General features: G+C 40.6%; 1 protein-coding gene across 9 annotated transcripts in view; it reads left to right on the top strand.

Annotated features, from left to right (window-relative positions):
* The window catches only part of UNC5D (unc-5 netrin receptor D), a 552,225-nt gene that overhangs the window by 345,629 nt on the left and 187,876 nt on the right, over positions 1-18,720 (top strand). For all 9 annotated transcript variants that reach the window (XM_043564469.1, XM_043564514.1, XM_043564523.1 and 6 more), the window contains exon 4: positions 12,070-12,173. In XM_043564469.1, the coding sequence (XP_043420404.1) occupies positions 12,070-12,173 (104 nt within the window). The remainder of the gene's footprint in view (positions 1-12,069; positions 12,174-18,720) is intronic.

The raw sequence follows: 18,720 nt of genomic DNA, 5'->3' as shown, positions 1-18,720 counted from the left end.
TATGATTTTTCACTGCCTGATTTGGTTTGAATGAGTAAATTATTTTTATTTCATTGCATTAACTGCCAGAACATTGAATGAGCCGATAACTCCCTGGTGTTGCTGAGCCGCAAAGAACTATTATTCGGAATTGAATTTTTATTGATTTTCTTGTGCTACAATGACTTTTCTAACATAGTAGCATGAAAGGAAAATGAGAAAAAGGCCAAGTAGGGCATAGGGTGAGGAAGGGGAGGCTGCCGCTTCCCATGGCCTCACCCCGATGGACTACTTATTGGCAGGCACCGCTGACTCGGGGTGATCTTGTTGCCGATGAGATGATTTACAGGTTAGCCAAGCACCTGGCGTCATCACCTTGCCCTCCTCTTCCCTTCTGCTGTCTTTGTTTCCAGTCACTTTGGGCCTTGTTGGCATTCTGCTGTAGACACGAACAGGGCGGTGGGGTGAAGGAGGAGCAGAAGTAGAGAGGGTAATGTTCCACACCGGTCAGTGCTGATGTTTGTTAGCACCTTAACGTGTGCACACATGGGCGCACACACGGGCAGCATGAGTCAGTGTTACTTTAGCATCATTATAGTACCTTCATCTCTTCGTGGTTTTGCTTTTTCTAGTTATCTTGACTCCTGGAGACCTAGTTGTATATTAAGTTTATAATAGTCATTCACATGAGTTGAAATGGAAATGCGTTCACTCATTCAACAAATATTTATTGATGGCTCCTGTGTAGTCCAGACACTAGAGGCAAGGCGGTGAACAAAACAAATGAAAAATGTTGTCCTTGTGCACAGATTCCTATGAGTGAAATTAATATTTTAGAATTCACAAAAGATTGAAAAATAACAGTCCTTTTGATATCCTTTAAAAAAAAAAGCTTATTTTGAGAGAGACAGAGTGCAAGTGGGGGAGGGGCACAGAGAGAGAGGGAGAGGGAGAATCCTGAGCTGATTCTGCACTGCCAGAGCAGAGTCTGATGCAGGGCTCGAACTCACGAAGCCATGAGATCATGACCTGAGCTGAAACCAAGAGTCGGTTGCTTAACCGACTAAGCCACCCAGGTGCCCCACTTCCTTCTTTAACAGACATGATAGGAGTGAAACTTGCTACAATAAATGGAAACAAAATGGACTTCTTCCCTGGTTTCTGATCTAGTTTAGAGAATCTTGACAACTCCTAGGAAAGAGTGGCTTTTTTTGGACATTATTTTTTCTGGCTATAAAAATAATCCATGCTCATTATGGAAAGTTTAGAAAATGCAGAAACAAATGAAGCAGAGAATTAGTATACCCATATTCACCCTGTAGCAAGTCTTTGAAATGTTGAGTTTCTCCTCTGTAGGGCTTTTCCTATAGCATATATAGTAATCCCACACCAGTTGCTATTTTAGAATTTTAAAACCTTCAGTCTTGATGTGTATGTATGCAGTTTGGTTCAGTTCCCTTATACAAAGTAATGTGAAAATTATTATTTCTCTTCTTCCCAGAGACCCATGTGAGCATGATTGTAAGTGAGATCAGAAGGTGGAAATCTATTTATATTCCACCCTCTCAATATATATGAATAGAAGACCAAGTCTAATAAAAGAGTGTCCTTATGTGATGTGATAACTTCTGGAAAGAGAGGTAGCTAGGCAGGCATTTTGCAAGAGATTTGCAGGAAAGAAACAAGAGCATATGTATGCAAGAAGAATGTTCTAAGCCAGCAAAGCCCGATTGGAATAGTAAAAGTGGTACAGTGTGTATTATGTAGGCTGTGTGAGGCTCTACCTCTGTTTAGAGCTATAACTTTTCTGAGGAACTTTCCTGGAATCACTCGATTAAGTTGGGTCCCACTGTGATAGATTTTTACTGAACTTACTACTTCTCTATCTCGTCACTCATGAATACACATTTTTGATGTTTGTTTATTCATTTGGAGAGAGAGCGCACAAGCACGGGAGGGGCAGAGAGAGAGGGAGAGAGAAAGATTCGAAGGAGGCTCCACGCTGCTGGCAGAGAGCCTGGCGTGGAGCTCAAACTCAGGAATGGTGAGGTCATGACCTGAGCCAAAACCAATAGTCGGATGCTCAACCGACTTAGCCATCCAGGCACCCCCATTAATCTTAATCTCTTGTTTAATGTCTGTTCTTCCTGTTAGCATGTATGCTGTGGGAGTATTGGGATGGTCTGTGTGAGGTTCACTAATGCACTCCACTGCCCATGGTCAACAGCATGGGTGAATGAAGGAAGCTGTTGCAAATAAACTGAAAACCTGAAGGCAAAGTAGGAGAAGGCCTGCCGACCAAAGCAGGTTTTTAATGCAGATGTACCTACTTTTATTTGGAAGTAGATGCATTCTATAAAAAATGTATTACATTTTGAGGAGGCCAGTTCTCACATATTAGAAAATATATATAAACGATAGACACCATTCGCTCCATGCTCTTTTATCTTATGTAGCAATTTATTCAAACATTTACTTGCAATGTAAATATTCTTTGAGCTTTATAACGTCTGTGTAGTATTCCATTATAGGAACGCACCAAAAGATATTAGCCATTCTTGTGTTATTGGACATTTAGATTGTTAGCAACTGTTCAGCATTATAAGTGGAGAATTGAGCAATGTCACCCTTCCACATTTTTCTAGGTAGCTGTGTAATCGTTTTTTTAGAAAATTTTAGAAATAGGTTGCTTGAATTATATAAATGAATCCTTTTAAATAATAACTTTATTGAGATATAATCCATAATACCCTGCAGCCAATGCATGTAAAGTATACAATTTAATAGGTCTTTTAAAATTTTATTTATTTATTTATTCATTCATTCATTCATTCATTCATTCATTCATAGAGATAGGGAGCATAAGCAGGGGGAGAGGGGCAGAGTGAGTGAGAGAGAGAATCTTAAGCGGGTTCCATGCTCAGCGTGGAGCCCAACGCAAGGCTTGATTCCACCACCGTGGGATCGTGACTTGAGCCGAAATCAATATTCAGATGCTCAACCGAGTCACACAGGTGCCCCTGCAATTTGCTAGTTTTTAGTACATTCTGAGTTGTGCAACCATGTTCAGAGTCTATTTTAGAACACTTCCGTCATGCCGAAAAGTAAAACCGTTCCCATTAGCTGTAACATTCCCCTCACCCCTTGCCCTGACACCTGCAGTGCTTGGCCATCATGAATCTTTCTGGCTGTATGGATTTGCCTCTTCAGGACATTTCATATACGTGGGATCATACAATATGTAGTCTTTTGTGTCTGGCCTCTTTTGCTGAGCATATTCCTTTCAAAATTCCTCTGTGTTGGAGAAAGTACTCCAGTATTTTATTTCTTTGTATTGTCAAATAATATCCCACGGTATGGGATTATTGTCAAATAATATCCCACATGTTGTGCATTTATTCATTAGAAAGTGAACATATAAATGAACTGTTAAAGTAATTTTGACACATCCTCTAGCTTGCCCTTCATGTTGACCCGTTTTCACACTACCTAGCAGTGTTTAAGACTATCTAGTTTTCCATCCTCTTTCCAACACTGGGAATTAGTACTTAAAGAAACTAATAGGGGCGCCTGGGTGGCGCAGTCGGTTAAGCGTCCGACTTCAGCCAGGTCACGATCTCGCGGTCCGTGAGTTCGAGCCCCGCGTCAGGCTCTGGGCTGATGGCTCAGAGCCTGGAGCCTGTTTCCGATTCTGTGTCTCCCTCTCTCTCTGCCCCTACCCCGTTCATGCTCTGTCTCTCTCTGTCCCAAAAATAAATAAACGTTGAAAAAAAAAAAACTAATAAAACCAAGCCTCTTTGGAAAAGTAAAGAGACATATTGATGCTTTTTAAATGGGCATTTCTTTCATGATTAGGGATATTGGCCTTATGATTATCTCTATTAGTTGTTTCTCTCTTATGAATGTTGCCTGAATGCCCCTTTGCCATTTTGTTTTAGGGTATTTATCTTTTTTGTTTGTTGTAATAGTGCCATTTGTGTATTAAGGCTGTCCAGCCTCTGCCTATAATGTTGCTTGTAATGTTTGAGATTGAGGTCATTTTTTTTCCTTCCAGGATTTTATTTAAATTCAAGTTTGTTAGCATATAGTGTAGTATTAGTTTTAGGAGTAGAATTTGGTGATTCATCATTTCCATATAACACCCCGTGTTCATCACAACAAGTGCCCTCCTTAATGCCCATCACTCATTTAGCCCCATTCCCTGCCCTCCTCCCCTCCAGCAACCCTCAGTTTGTTCTCTCTGGTTAATAGTCTCTTATGGTTTGCCTCCCTCTCTGTTTTTATCTTATTTGATTTTCCTTTCCTTCTCCTATGTTCATCTGTTTTGTTTCTTAAATTCCATATGAGTGAAATCGTGTGATAGTTGTGTGTCTCTGTTATTTCACGTAGCATGATACCGTCTATCCATCTACATCTTTGCAGATGGAAAGATTTCATTCTTTTCGATGGCTGAGTAATATTCAATTGTGTGTGTGTGTGTGTGTGTGCATATGTATGTATACATACCACACCTTCTTTGTCCATTCGTCAGTCAATGGACATTTGGGTTCTTTCCATTATTTGGCTATGTTGATAGGGCTGCTATAAACTTTGGGGTGCACGTGCCCCTTAAAGATTGAAACGGTTTTTAGTTTGACATGTCTACCAAACATTATCTACCAATCATTTCCTTAAGGATTCTTCTTTTACTTTTCTTTAGAAGGGCTTTCCCTATCCTAAGATGGAAATAAGTATCTTGTGACTGCTATGGTTTTATCATATATTAATTTATACTTTTCATTTGAGAGTCTTTGAAAAATTTTCCAGTTTATAATTAATATGTATATCTGATTTATGAAAAAGCCTCCTCCTTTTAATCTTGCAGCCTTATAATAGGATTTAGTAATTGTGACCTTTATTAAGCTGTGTTATGTACCCAATGCTCTTAAGACGATTTTACACGTATTAGCATTTAATGCCCACAAAAACTATATGTGATGAAAATTATTATCCACATTTGGCAGATGAGGAACCTGAGGCAAAGAGAGATAAAAATACTTACCAAATCAAGGTTCTAGTAGGTGGCAGACCCAGAATTCAAATGGATGCTCAGTCCAGCCCCACCTTCTTCAAAAGTGTGCAGTCTTACTAATCGAGTTCTAGAACAAATGACCTAGGAGTTTAAATCCTTATCATTACTTAACATGCATGCTTATGAGGTGTTATGCATTTCTTTTTCCAGAGTTTTTGGATAATTACACGAATATCCCTTGCTATATCATAAAAAAATTAGATTTGAGCATTTTCAAGTGTGTTTTATTGCCCACTGCCAAATGTTTTGAAACCACAACTTCCAAATACTTACTAATTCATTACTTTGAGCCTCATTTTTCAAAAAGGTAATTGTTTTTTCAGGAAGGGGGTGCAGCTGATTAAAATCTCTCGTCTCTGCCGTGTCTGAGACTGTATTTTTGTTAGTTTGCTAGTGTATAATAACTTGTTTGGGAAGAAAAATTTGGTACCTGTGCTCTTTTGTTTTTTCTTTTTCTCAAAAATAAAAACATAGGGGTGCCTGGGTGGCTCAGTTGGTTAAGCATCCGACTTCGGCTCAGGTCATGATCTCATGGTTTGTGGGTTTGAGCCCCACATCGGGCTCTGTGGTGACAGCTCAGAGCCTGGATCCTGCTTCAGATTCTGTGTCTCCCTCTTTCTCTGCCCCTCTCCAACTCATGTTCTGTCTCTCTCTCTCTCTCTCTCTCAAAAATAAAAAATAAACATTAAAAAAAAATAAATAGGTATGATTAATTATACCCTGGTATATGCTAATATAGGAAAAAGTTCTAATCCTAGCCTGATTTTTGTTTCATTGTCAATCACTTCTTTTTTTAAAAAAAATATTTATGTAGCTTTATTGAGATATACCTAACCAATAACCTTGTGTAACTTACAATTTGCCATGATTTGGTATCCGTTTTTGTTGTGGAATGATTATCACAGTAAGGTTAGTCAACACATCCATCACCTCACATAGCTACATTTTTTTCTTTTTTTTAAAATTTACTCTCTCAGTAACTTTTAGGTAAACAGCACAATATTGTCAACTATATTCACCATGCTGTATGTTACTCATGTTTTCACTGGAAGTTGTACCCTTTGACCTCCATCCTTTCCCTCACTTGCCAGCTCCTGGCAACCACTAGTCTTCTCCTTGTTTGGGAGTTCAGCTTTTTTGTATTCTATATATAAGTGAGATCATACAGTATTTGTCTGACTTACTTCATTTAGCGTAATGCCCTCAAAGTCCCATCTGTGTTGTCTCAAATGGCAGGATTTGGTTCTTTATTTTTATTTTATTTTTTAAATGTTTGTTTGAGAGAGAGAGGGAGAAAGAGAGCATGAGCAGGGGAGGGGCAGAGAGAGGGAGAGAGAGAGAGACAATCCTCAGCAGGCTCCATGCTGTGAGCACAGAGCCCAATGCAGGGCTTGATCTCATGGTTGGTGAGAACTTGAGCTGAACCAAAATCAACAGTCAGATGCTTAACTGATTGAGCTACCTGGGTGCTCCTGTTTTTTTGTTTTTGTTTTTTAAGCTGAATAACATTCCATTTTGTGTGTGTGTATGTGTGTGCACATACATGTCTATATAAACACACATGCACACACACCCCCACTCCATCCATTCATGCGTTGATGTACACTTAGGTTGTTTTCATGTTTTTCTGAATAATGTTGCAGTGAGCATAGGATATAGACACCTTTTCGAGATGGTGATTTTATTTCTTTTGGAATGGGTTTGCTGCATCTTATGGTAGTTCTGTATTTAATCTGGGGTGGGGGGAGGAGTCTTCATATTGTTTTTCATAGTGGCTCCTCCAATTTACTGCCCCTCCACCAGTACACAATGCTTCCCTTTTCTCCACATTGTCATCCACATTTATCTCTTGTCTTTTTGATGATAGCAATTCTAACACGAGCAAGATGGTATCTCACTGTGAGTTGGATTTGCATTTATCTGATGATTAATGATGTTGAGCACCTTTTCAAGTACATAGTGGACATTTGTGTGTTGTCTTTGGAATAACGTTTATCTGGGTCCTTTCCCCATTTTTTTAAATGGATTGTTTGTTCTTTTGCTGTTGAGTTGAATGAATTCTTTGGATCTTTTGAAGATTAGCCCCTTATTAGAAATATGGTTTGTAAATACTTCCTCCCATTCTATAAGTTGCCTTTCACTTTGTTGATCATTTCTTCTGCTGCACAAGAACTTTTTGACATAGTCCTAATTGTTTATTTTTGCTTTTGTTACTTGTGTTTTTTGTTGTCATGTCCAAAAAGTTGTTGTCAAGGCCAGTGTCAAGAAGCTTTTTCCCTAGAGTTTCTTTTGGTCGTTTTATGGTTTCAGGTCATACAATTAGGTCTTTAATACATTTTGAGTTAATTTTTGTGTTACAAGTTAGGGGTCCAATTTAATTCTTTTGCATGTGGTTATCCAGTTTTCCCACCACCATTTATTGAAGAGATACCCTTTCCTCATTTAGAATAATCGTATCCCTGTCAAATATTAGATATCTGTATATGTGAGGTTTTATTTCTGGGGTCTCCATTCTGCCCTACTGATCCATGTGTCTGTTTCTATGCTGATACTGTATTGTTTTGGTTACTGTAGCTGTGTAGTGTAGTTTGAAATCAGGAAGTATGATGCCTCTAGCTTTGTTCTTTTTTTTTATTATTATTATTTCAAGGTTGCTTTGGGCCTTCAATGTCTTTTGTGGTTCCCTGTGATTTATAGGATTGTGTTTTCTATTTCATTAAATAATGCCACTGGAATTTGTATAGAGATTGCATTGAATCCATTGATGACTTTGGATAGTATAGAAATTTTAACAATATTAATTATTCTAGTCCATGAAATTGTTAGTTACATCAGTTTGTTTACTCCTGAGATACTTATAAAATTATTATGTTTCTAATTTTCTTAATTTTGTTAAAATTCAAAATTTTTAACTATGACATATTTAGGATCTTTTTTTTTCTTTCTAATACTATTTTGCCTTGTATCCAGTGAGCTCTTTTGCAAACTCAAGTCCTTTTTCACCTCAGAGAAGAATTATTATCATTCTTTAATAGGTTATCATTTATTTTCTTTCAGCTTGTTTCTTTCTAAAATTCCTATTCTATTTAATACTACATTTCTCTATCTCAACATTATCTTTTGTTATTTATTTTGTTCTTTTGCTGGAAATTTTATTATTTTATAATTTTCCTCTTAGCACATGCATTCAACATATATTTGTTAAGGACATGCTCTGTATCGGGTGTTCAGTAGCCCTGAGAGTATGAGGGCAACCATCTCAGCTATAAAGCCCCCCCTTTATAGAAATGAGGAAAACAGTGAGGAGTAAGAAATTTTAAGAGCCCTACTAGAGGCAGCCTCATAAACTGGGTTTTGTTGGTTACATAGCTGTTGTGCCTTGCCTCTAAGACCACTGGCATATAGTTTGTAAAGCTGGAGCAGGTACCTCTTTGCCAGATCCTGGCTCCCTGTAAGGCTCTGCCAGTAGGGGGCGGGGGAGGAGACTAAACGGTAGAAGAGGGAGGAAGTCTACTTGTTAATTTTCTGTCCCTGTCAGCATCACCCTAGTAGAGTTTCTTCATCCTGGAAGTGGCAGTTGCTTCTTGTTTCCAGCTTATTATTTTGTTTCAAGTACTAACAGAACCAGCTTTGTTAGGATCCACAGAGGTTCCAGCACCAGATTGATGGACAGTCTTTCTTCAGAGGTCTTGGTCTTGATTTCTTAAATCCCTCTTCCACGTTCCTGAAGTGTCAGCACCCATGCCCAGTGCTTCACAGCTCTGTAACCCCAACCTCTTCTTTTGGCCTCCTCCAACCCCTCTGCTTTTTTCCTTTTCCTGCCTGGATCCTGACTGGATCCTCACTAGTTCAGTTTTCTGCAATATTCAGGATGCTGTTTACGGTCTCCATGGTATGTATATTTCTAATTCAGCACTTATGTTGTTTTTTTCTTCCCCCTGCATAGTGGCAGTTTTCTTGATCTCAGATGTTATCCTATTTATAACTCCCTACTCTAGATTCTCAGTTCCTATTTCGTTTTGACTTTAAAAAGCTCAAATTAGAAGTTCTATAAAAATGTCTCTTGTTTCTTGTCTTAGAGGAAGCCATTGAATCTCATTTCTATGGTTTGCCTCCTTTATTTGTAGAATTCTTTTTATATGGCTGGGGATATTTTCTCTACTACTGGAAGTTGCATGGGTTCCTATCTAAATCTTTCAAGCCTCAGAACTAACATAGGTGATCAAAGTATGTAACTTTGCCAATTAAGAAACTAATCAGGTTAGATGACCTGTGGTGGGAATCAGAGGTAGAGCTGGAAGCATGTACCTCTGTGTCTAAGGGTTTATTTCCATGATTTTTAGTATATTTCATAGCCAGCTGGAATTTGGTCTGTTTTCTCTCCTTAGGAGTCAGAAATACCAAAGTTCTACCATTAGCCTCAGGTATGGGGCAGGACTCGGTGATGCTTGTGTTTCTTACTTGGTGTGGTATCTGGTGTGTGGCTGGATGCTCGTTATGAGCTGGATCCTGATACATGACATCATACTTTTCCCCTGACTCCCTACTCCATCGCTGATTTGCCTTTCATCTTTGTCTCTCCTTACTGAGGAGTATTAATATGCTTCTGGCCGGAACCCTGCCAGTGATTCCCAATGTCACTTGGGGAGAAGCAAGAGGTTGGGTAGGTCCCTCCTGTAGTTTGATCCTGGTGGATAAGACCCACTAGGTGTCTCTTCTTTATAGACATTACCCTTTCCTACATCCCAGTGGGAATGCAGGGCTTCCTTTTTTAGCTGCATGTTTTCCTATTTTATGGAGCTGTTGCGAATGGGGAAGTATATTGGATGTTTTCATCCCAACTTTCCTTTCACCTGCCAGCGTATTAGAGTAGTGGAGTGAGGAGCTAACCATAAACTATGCATTTGGTTACCATTTCCATTTCTCCTGAGCAAAGAAAGGAAATAGAGCTGGAAGACAAAACAGAAAGTCCCACTCTCTGTTTTCTGTACTTCATCTGGTTGAATACAGATTATGTGGTGTTGTCAAAGCAGCAACCATTATTCAGCAGCACCAAGGGAGGCTTCATTTGGAAAACAAAGCAATCAAGAAAAACAAAATGGCAAACAAACCAAACAAAAATAGCCACAAAAACTCAACCCTTTCCTTTAGCAAACTGAGTGTTCACAAAACTCCTGTTGAAGTCATGCTCACACTCTGTGCTACACTGGTTTCAGTCCAGCCCTGATGAGTGAATGAATAAGAAGGAGGAAGGATTTTTGACTCACAGCTCCCCTGGGGGAAAGCAAAGGAAACTTTGTAGTCAAATGGTGCAGGAAACTGGAGATTTTTCCTAGGAAACTAGGAAACTCTAGGGTTTATTCACAGTTCTTCCCTCATGGTTTTATCAGCAGTCAGGTGACCCTTATCACACTTGAAGTCAGAAATTCTGAATCAGACAATCAAACAAATTGAGGGTGAATTAAAAAAAAAAAGAAAGAAAAATAATAAAAAAAAAGAAATTCTGAATCATAAGTGCTATGGCAGTTTATGGATCTGGAATAGAAGGAATCTGGCTTCATGATTTGGGGAGCAGGAGAGAAATGAGAAGAAGGATGTGCCCCCTGCCTGCAATGCAAGTCCTTTTAAGATCTGTTGCCTCGTATATACTCATGAAGATCCCTGAATATATAGCACTACTGACAAAAGGCGTCAGTTGCCTCTGGGAGGGAAAACATTAAGACTAGAATTGGGAAGAAAGTGAATACATGGATGGTTCTGCTTGTTATTCATCCAGTGTTTCTGACTTGCTAAAAGCAAGTTTAATGTATTTATACAATTTGTAAAGATGTAACTGATTCTGGAGCTCTGCTCTTTACAGGGAACATATTTCATGTTAGTGTAAGCACTAAAGAAAATTAAATCAATAAATCCACAGCCTGTAATTTGAGATACTCAATTGAAGAAAAATACATTGTCTGGGAGGGAGGGGGAACCATTCACATCGAGAAAGACTTGTAAAAGCCGCCTTTGTTTTACTAGTGCAGGATTTCAGGTGATGGCAAGAGTTAAGCCTGTGCTGTAAAATCATCAGTGCTTTGTGACACCTCGCAACAAGCGGAGGCCCGCTCACACTTTGGTTCTTGAAGCAAGCGCTCAACTGGAAAGCCACTCAAGCCATGCTTTCTCTCTGAACTCTCTGGGTCCTTCTCCCTAAGAAAGTTTTTGCTGGCTATAGCAGGCAGAGACCGGATGTCAGGAAGCTCTGTGCGTTTTTTCCCCCTCGCTGGCATTGATGTTCTCCATGACCACTGGCAAGCCAATTAACCTCCCCGGGCATCACCCTTCCATGTGTAAAAGGTTAATAGTGCAGCTTGTTTGCAAAGTGCCTCGAGCCTTCCATGAAGGGCACTACACAGATACGCAGCATTGCTGTTTGACTGGAGGGTGTTGTATTTTTTAATTATATGTTTGGTTGGATGGGTTATAGATTTCGTGGTGGTTGGATGTTGCCCCGTTCTCCCTGGTTACACATAAAGACTAATAGGTAATCTCACTCTATTACCATCTTCTAGAGCCCCCTAGAGGGTTAAGGAAAAGGCAGAGGTTACAGATTAATAATGCATTCTTTAGTTAATAAAAAAAAAATCGTGCATCTCAACTGCACAATTATGGCTGTGGATGGCAACTTATTAGGTCAAGTGTGTCATCAGATGCTAAGCAGATTATGTTGGCAAAGACTCAGGAAATGAGTTGTTTTTTGTTTGTTTTCTCTCTGCGCCCCCAGTAAACCTTTCCTCCTTCACGGAAGCATGGAGCATAGGAAGTTCTGTTATGGTTTATTTCAAATATTTGGGAAAACGATTTTCTTATGTCTGGAACTCCTAAAAACAGTGACTCTTCTGTGTCGACCCAGTTTGTGACATTAAGCTCACTATTTTATTGTATTTGGACCACATGTGAAGAATATTGGCCCTACAGCAAATTGTCCTATACCTCACACTTTTGTTGTTGTTGTTGTTCGTTTGTTTGTTTTGCAGATTTAAGGAAAAACTTCGAACAAGATCCACAGGGAAGAGAGGTGCCCATTGAAGGCATGATAGTGCTGCATTGCCGGCCACCCGAGGGAGTCCCTGCTGCTGAGGTAAGACACCAGCCCTGGTCCCAGGAGGGAGAGCAGAGTCCTATGTGGTCATAAGTGAAGTGAAAGAGTCTGTGTCTGGCATTCTTGCTCTCTGGACCCAGTTGCTAAAGGTGAAGATACTGTGAAGGAAGTACGTTGGAAGAGGAGGTTGTCTCTCGCCTACTTTGTGGTTGACACAAAGCTCTTGCGAGGTAGCCTGAGTAGGATTTTGGTCTGTGTTCTTGATTTTGGTGACCTCAGATCTCACAGGTGGCATCCTCTGTGTCCTCAGTCAGTCGCCTGGGACACTCTGACATGCACCTTGGGTCATGGCTCAACCTGTCACGTGAAAAAGTGCCCAGGGAAGGACATGACCCTGGTGCCACAAGTTTCACTAATGTTTGTACTCGTCTCTGTTTACTTACGGAACAAACATCCACTGAGCATTTATTATGCTGTAGGCACTGTGCTGGGCATGGGGAATATAAAAAGTGATGAAGCCACAGGTCTCCTTCACGGTAGGAGTCTAGAATCCAGACTCACTCTTGGTTTTTGTCCTTGCATGTTTTCTAGGACTTCTCCTATACTATTAGAATCTAATTGTCAATGATGACACATTGTGGTCATGGCAAAGGCTTCCTAAACCTTTCAGGCCCTCTTAAAAGATGTTCTCATAGATGAGTAATACAGTCATGAAGGTAATACTGAGGGTGAAGGGGGGAAGTACAAGGAAGGCTTAATAGAATAAGTTTATAAATGAAGGCCCGAGTTGAGCAGTAGATAGTTCAGTCGTGGATCTTCTGTGGGAAGCTAGGAAAATGTCTTTAGAGCTGTGGTTTGTTTATTCACTGAGAGGTAGAGATTTAACAAAAAAGAAGAAGAAGCCTTTACCTCACATTTTCGCTAAAATTGCTGTGGGATTTTGTAATTGGAAGGACAAAGGAATCGAGAAAATAAAAGGGAGCGGAAAAACACACACACTTGCATGTTTAGACAGAAAGCATGCTGGGTGGGCACTATTGAAAGCTCAAGTGGTTCACAGAAATGAAGCAAACGGACTTGAAAATTAAAGTGAACATTCCATGCATGATAGGAAATGATTAGAAAGGAAAACGCTTATTTTTAGATCGTTATTTAATGTGAAACAGGAAGGTTTTTGGTCCTTCTCTTGCTACCTTTCCGTTTCTTGCAGAGTGTGCTGTAGTTTCCAGAGCAGGGTGAGAGGCCGCAGGGCGTTCAGTGCACAGGGAAACGCATCACTCTCATTCAGGACACTTTACTGCTCCCAGGAGTCTAGCGTGGGCGTCAGCAGTTTGCTATAAGCACCACCTACCTCTCAAAATCCTGATTTACAAATGTCCATGTGGGGGGCGCCTGGGTGGCTCAGTCAGTTAAGTCAGTCAACTCGGGTCATGATCTCAAGGTTTGCGAGTTTGAGCCCCATGTCAGTCTCTGTGCTAACAGCTGGGAGCCTGGAGCCTGCTTAGATTCTCTCTGCACCTCCGCTGCTCTCACCCTCCCCTTCCTCTCAAAAATAAATAAACCTTAAAAACAAACAAACAAACAAACAGCCAACCAGCCAAACAAAAAAAAACCAAATGTCTATGTGGACAGGAAATCTTGGGGGGGGGGAAGGGGTGATCCCTGTTCAACTCCCTACACCTTCCTATTCTCCCTTTGACAACAAATGACACTTTATTTTAATCATGTTTATTTTATTAGGAATATATCTCAGATCCAGGCTGGCTGATATTAAATGAGGGTCATCCCAAGGAGTAGCCAGGGCTACAGGATGGTTGAAAACAGACATTCTGAGCTGAGAATGAGGGAGAGCTGTGTTTTCTACATTTTGTGTTATAGGATGGATCTAGAGAGTGTTTCGGCTACATTGTGGGTTAATGAGCTATTGTGGAGCCCTGACAAGCATTTATAGCATCATCTTAATGCAAGAAAGCATCTCAAATCCAAACACCAGGGTTTCCTTGGAATTTATGTGTTGGTTACTACCTATATCTGCACACCAGTATTTACAGCTCTCTTAGTGTGTGCAGTAGCTTACATGGTTGGTATTACCATTGACATCTGTGTTTTTGCTGATGGGCAGACAGAATGACAGAAGAAATCAAAAAGGGTAGAGAAGGAAAGGGAAAATGTATATACCCTTCCCCGGTCAGGGTCTCCCATGATGAAGATGTCTGCAGTGCCCGTCATGCGATCTCCAGGTCTGCAAGAGTGCACCACTGTGCTTTCTGACTTCACAGTCAAGTGAGGATCCTGTAGTTAGCTAACGACTCTCCAGGGTGGCAGTGATAGGAACTGTGTTTGGAAATTGATCAGTGATGTAATTGTCACTGTGAGGCACCTTCCATTATCTTCTTTGCATGGGAATATTCCTCCCTCTCCACCACATGGTTCCCTTGCTGCCCACCTCCTGTGGGGCCATGGGGTCATCACTGGAAGGGGTTGTGGCTAGCAGGGCCACTGGTATCTCAGCGGATTTTGCCCTGCAGTGGCCTAGGAGGTCTCCTCCTTGACACATCGAGAGGCGTCTTGGGGGCAGGTCCAAGTCGTGTTTTCCTAAGACATGTACAATTGTCTTCTCTCTGTAAGGTAGAACTTCCCTGGCAACTAATTCATCTGTTGACCACAGAAGGTGGTTTGTGTAAGCTCAGGAAGAGCTACCCTTTATAGAATGTCCCCATGTGCCAGGTACTGTGTTAAGTGCCTTCACTGTTGTTTTTCTTGTTTTTATGTTTATTTATTTATTTTTGAGAGAGAAAGAGAGGCAGAGAGAGACAGAGACCGAGAATCCAAGCAGGCTCCACACTGTCAGCGAGGAGCCCGACATGGAGCTCGAACTCCTGAACTGTGAGGTCATGACCTGAGCCGAAATCGAGAGTTGGACGCTTAATAGACTGAGCCACCCAGGACTCCCTTCTCTATGTCATTTCACTTGATTTGCAAGTGAGATGGTAGAAAGTTAGAGGTATTTTCATGTCCATCTTATAGGAACTTGTCCAAGCTCTTGGATCACTAGAAAGTTATTCTAACGTTAAAGCTCAGATCATTTTTTCTTCTCTAATATTTTTTTTTTTGTTTTTAATGAGACTCTGGGTTCATTTAGTTTTCTCCAAGCTTTTTGAAGCTTGAGAGCCCAGAGGCCAGTGGTAACATATCTGTTTGCTATGCTCCGGACCTTCCACCATTAGAAATAGAGATTAAAATTTCTTCTAGCTAATATGCCAATCCTAAACCTTCTGTAAATTTTTTGTTCTTTTGTTTCAAATAAGTAATCTGCTGGCAAAACTACGAATAGAGCAGTGATAAAAATAGAGGTGTTGGGAGCTCAGGAGGACGAGGAGCCTGGAGTGGGGCATGTCTAGAACCTCTGTGCTCCCAAGGGCCAGGAGCCTGGGTTTGATGCTGTCCTAGGTGATAGGAAGGTACAGGATTTCCAGAGTTACAAGAAGGAAGCCATGGAGAAGAAAAGGAGACATATGAAAGGGGAGACAAGAGACCCCAGGGTGATCTCTACGCTTACTACAATTTTTCCTACATCTGGCTGTAGCCATGACAGAGCTCATTGTCATGAAGGGTCAAACACTGACTAGCACTTCCCAATGCTGTGACTGATAGCAATTTACTAGCCACCCTGAACCTCCGATTTTTCTCATCTGGAAATAGGAATGATATTTTCCTTATAGGATTGCTGGGAGACAAAGAAGGGGGGGTGGGGAAACAAAAACATTCAAAACAGTCTTTAGTATCAAATAGTAGAGATTATTGTGATTTATCTTCTTCCTTTTTAGCGTAGTCTTTCATAAAGCTTCACAAACCTTTAATTCTCAGCAAAGATGGAGGGCAGCCTGGTGGTCGGAGAACCAGATTAAAACAGAGACTCTTGTGATATCTGATGCATTTTCAACCCTATGAAAAAACAGTGTGCTTCTCAGACCATCCCTCCTCACCCCAGACTTTACGTGAGCTCTGCCCCTCCAGCCTGGGCCCCCTGTTCTTCCTTCACAAGCTCATCCAAGGACAAAGACCCTTATCAAAAGCTCTCTGCTTCCCTCTCTTTTAATCTATCACAGGGAAGAAATAAATGGTTATTGACAGAAGCTGGTGAGTATCTGTGTTTCTGTACCTTGCTTACCCCATTGAAGAGTCTTATGAATGGTAGTCGCAGGAGTAGTAAATACACTTTCTCAAAAGTAGCATATGAGGGGCGCCTGGGTGGCGCAGTCGGTTAAGCGTCCGACTTCAGCCAGGTCACGATCTCGCGGTCTGTGAGTTCGAGCCCCGCGTCAGGCTCTGGGCTGATGGCTCAGAGCCTGGAGCCTGTTTCCGATTCTGTGTCTCCCTCTCTCTCTGCCCCTCCCCCATTCATGCTCTGTCTCTCTCTGTCCCAAAAATAAATAAACGTTGAAAAAAAAATTTTTTTTTAAAAAAAGTAGCATATGAATTTGAAGATTCTTACCAGACTCGTTTGCATGCTGGTTTGGATGAAATAACAGGTCACACACTCTTTCCAAAATACCTACGGTTTGAACAGATGATAATTGAACCTTTCCTAAACTCCACGAGCTCCTATTGCTGGATGTATTAGAGCATTTTGTCACTGCAGTTACTGTTAACCTTAGCCTTGGGACAGTTCTAACTAAAGATAGCAACTTTAGTGTTTGACACTTGTTGTTTAGCTAAAACCAATTGGCTCTTTTCAAAACAATTCGTTATCCCACACTGCACTTTTTTATACTCCCCAATTAAATGGAAAATCTATCTTTCATAAAAGTTAGAAATTATGTCCAATGAAAATCCGACATTTTAATGGTTTTCCACAGATTAAAATTGTAGAGTTCTCAATAAACCCTGATTTACTGATGTTGGCCATAAAATGGTTATTGCTGTTAATAAAGCCTGTAAATCTTAACAGGTTATATTTGCCTTGGACAATAAAACTTGCCATAAAGGCTTAGTGTCTAAGGCTAATTCTGCTCACATCAAGGTAAACAGCCTACTCAAAATAATTCAATGTCTTTGAGAATTAAGGCCCCAAAGCTAAGCGACTGACAGATTCCAGCCTTGAGCCATTGCCTGCCAGGCACTGTTCTTGTTTTAATCTCACCAAGGAGTCATGACCTGCTGGAATTAGAAAACTTAAGAAGGTCAGAGGCCTTAGTCAATGCACTGTGGGTAAGGAGAAGGTTCCCTTCTTTCTGCGGGACACCAAATCAGTTCTGTCATTGACTGATAACTTGGTTGGAATGCTTGTATAGCAAGGGGAGGTTCCAAGAGTGGAGTGAAGGGATGTATTTTCTGTTTCATAAAGGGTGTCATGAAAGTATTAGAAGCCATATTATTGTTAGGGTTGTTGTGAGGGGGGCGGGGAATAAGGACAGGAGTTTGGGGGAAAGGGATCCTTTCCAGATGCCCAGGTGGAAATCAAGTTTTTTGAGAAGCTTTAATTTTGGTACACTTAGTGGACCATTTGACATGCTTTCTAATGTTTGTGGAAGTGTGTGTGTGTGTGTGTGTGTGTGTGTGTGTGTGTGTGTGTCCCTTTTCTAAGGTAAAAGCCAAAAAAAAAAAAAAAGATTGTTTAGTCTTTGTGATTAAGCCCTATTAGCCTGGTGTTCTTACATAGATTGGGTGGAGAAGTGAGCAGTGTCATGATTTTTGAACTGACAGGGTATTGACAAGTGACTGTCCCTTTCCCTATGGTGTGGTTGAACATTGTCCCTGGCTACTTGCCAGCCTGGCCTGGCTCTTTGATATTCCTGGAGGTTTTGGGTACTACTAATATTTTTTACTAAAGTCCTTTCCTGCATGAACAAGCCAGAGCAGGGTTTATTATTTGCATTCAAGAATCCCCACATGCATCCACCATGTCTTACTACTTTAAGAATGCCTTTGAACAATACCTCAAAGTGGCCTTTGGAACAAAGCAAGTCACTATGAACTGACATTATGGAATGTTGATATGTTTTTTCTTTGCCTGTAGAATAAGGAGGAGCACTAGAAAACCCTAAGGCCCCTTTCATATCTCTAATTATCGCTGATGTATAAACAGTAGAATCCGCCTGCTATCTATGGCTTGTTTTAATAATTCTGCCCAGACTGGTGCCAGACAGTTTTTTAAGTCAGAAGCCCTTTGCCCCTTATCCCCAGTGAGGGTATTCTTAATGAAAGGTTCATTTGTTTCGAATGTGTTCATTGGCATAAAACCCAGGAGAGAATCTTATGACATTGAACTGTTTAATACAAGAATCACTAGACTATTGTGTTTAACCTCAATCAAACAGACTATGAAATGAGAACTTTATTTTAAAAATAAGACTCTTAATAATTCACAAGAGAAATGTTAAGTGAGGTGCCCAAGTTCTGAAGCAGTGGACCTCAGGTATAAATAATTGATCTAATTTGGTGCAGCCAAAGCGGAGAGAATGTCTAATAGTCCAGATAAACTTTGCTTTGAGGAGACTGACAATGAGGACCTTTGCAGAAAGCCACATTTGATTAGAATGTATAATATTGTAATAGAAACCTAATGGACTCTTAAGAAAAGAGA

The sequence above is a fragment of the Prionailurus bengalensis genome, chromosome B1, assembly GCF_016509475.1.
Source record: "Prionailurus bengalensis isolate Pbe53 chromosome B1, Fcat_Pben_1.1_paternal_pri, whole genome shotgun sequence".
NCBI classification, from domain to species: Eukaryota; Metazoa; Chordata; class Mammalia; order Carnivora; family Felidae; genus Prionailurus; species Prionailurus bengalensis.
Note: the sequence above shows the minus strand (reverse complement) of the source record. Positions and strands in the feature narration are given on the sequence as shown.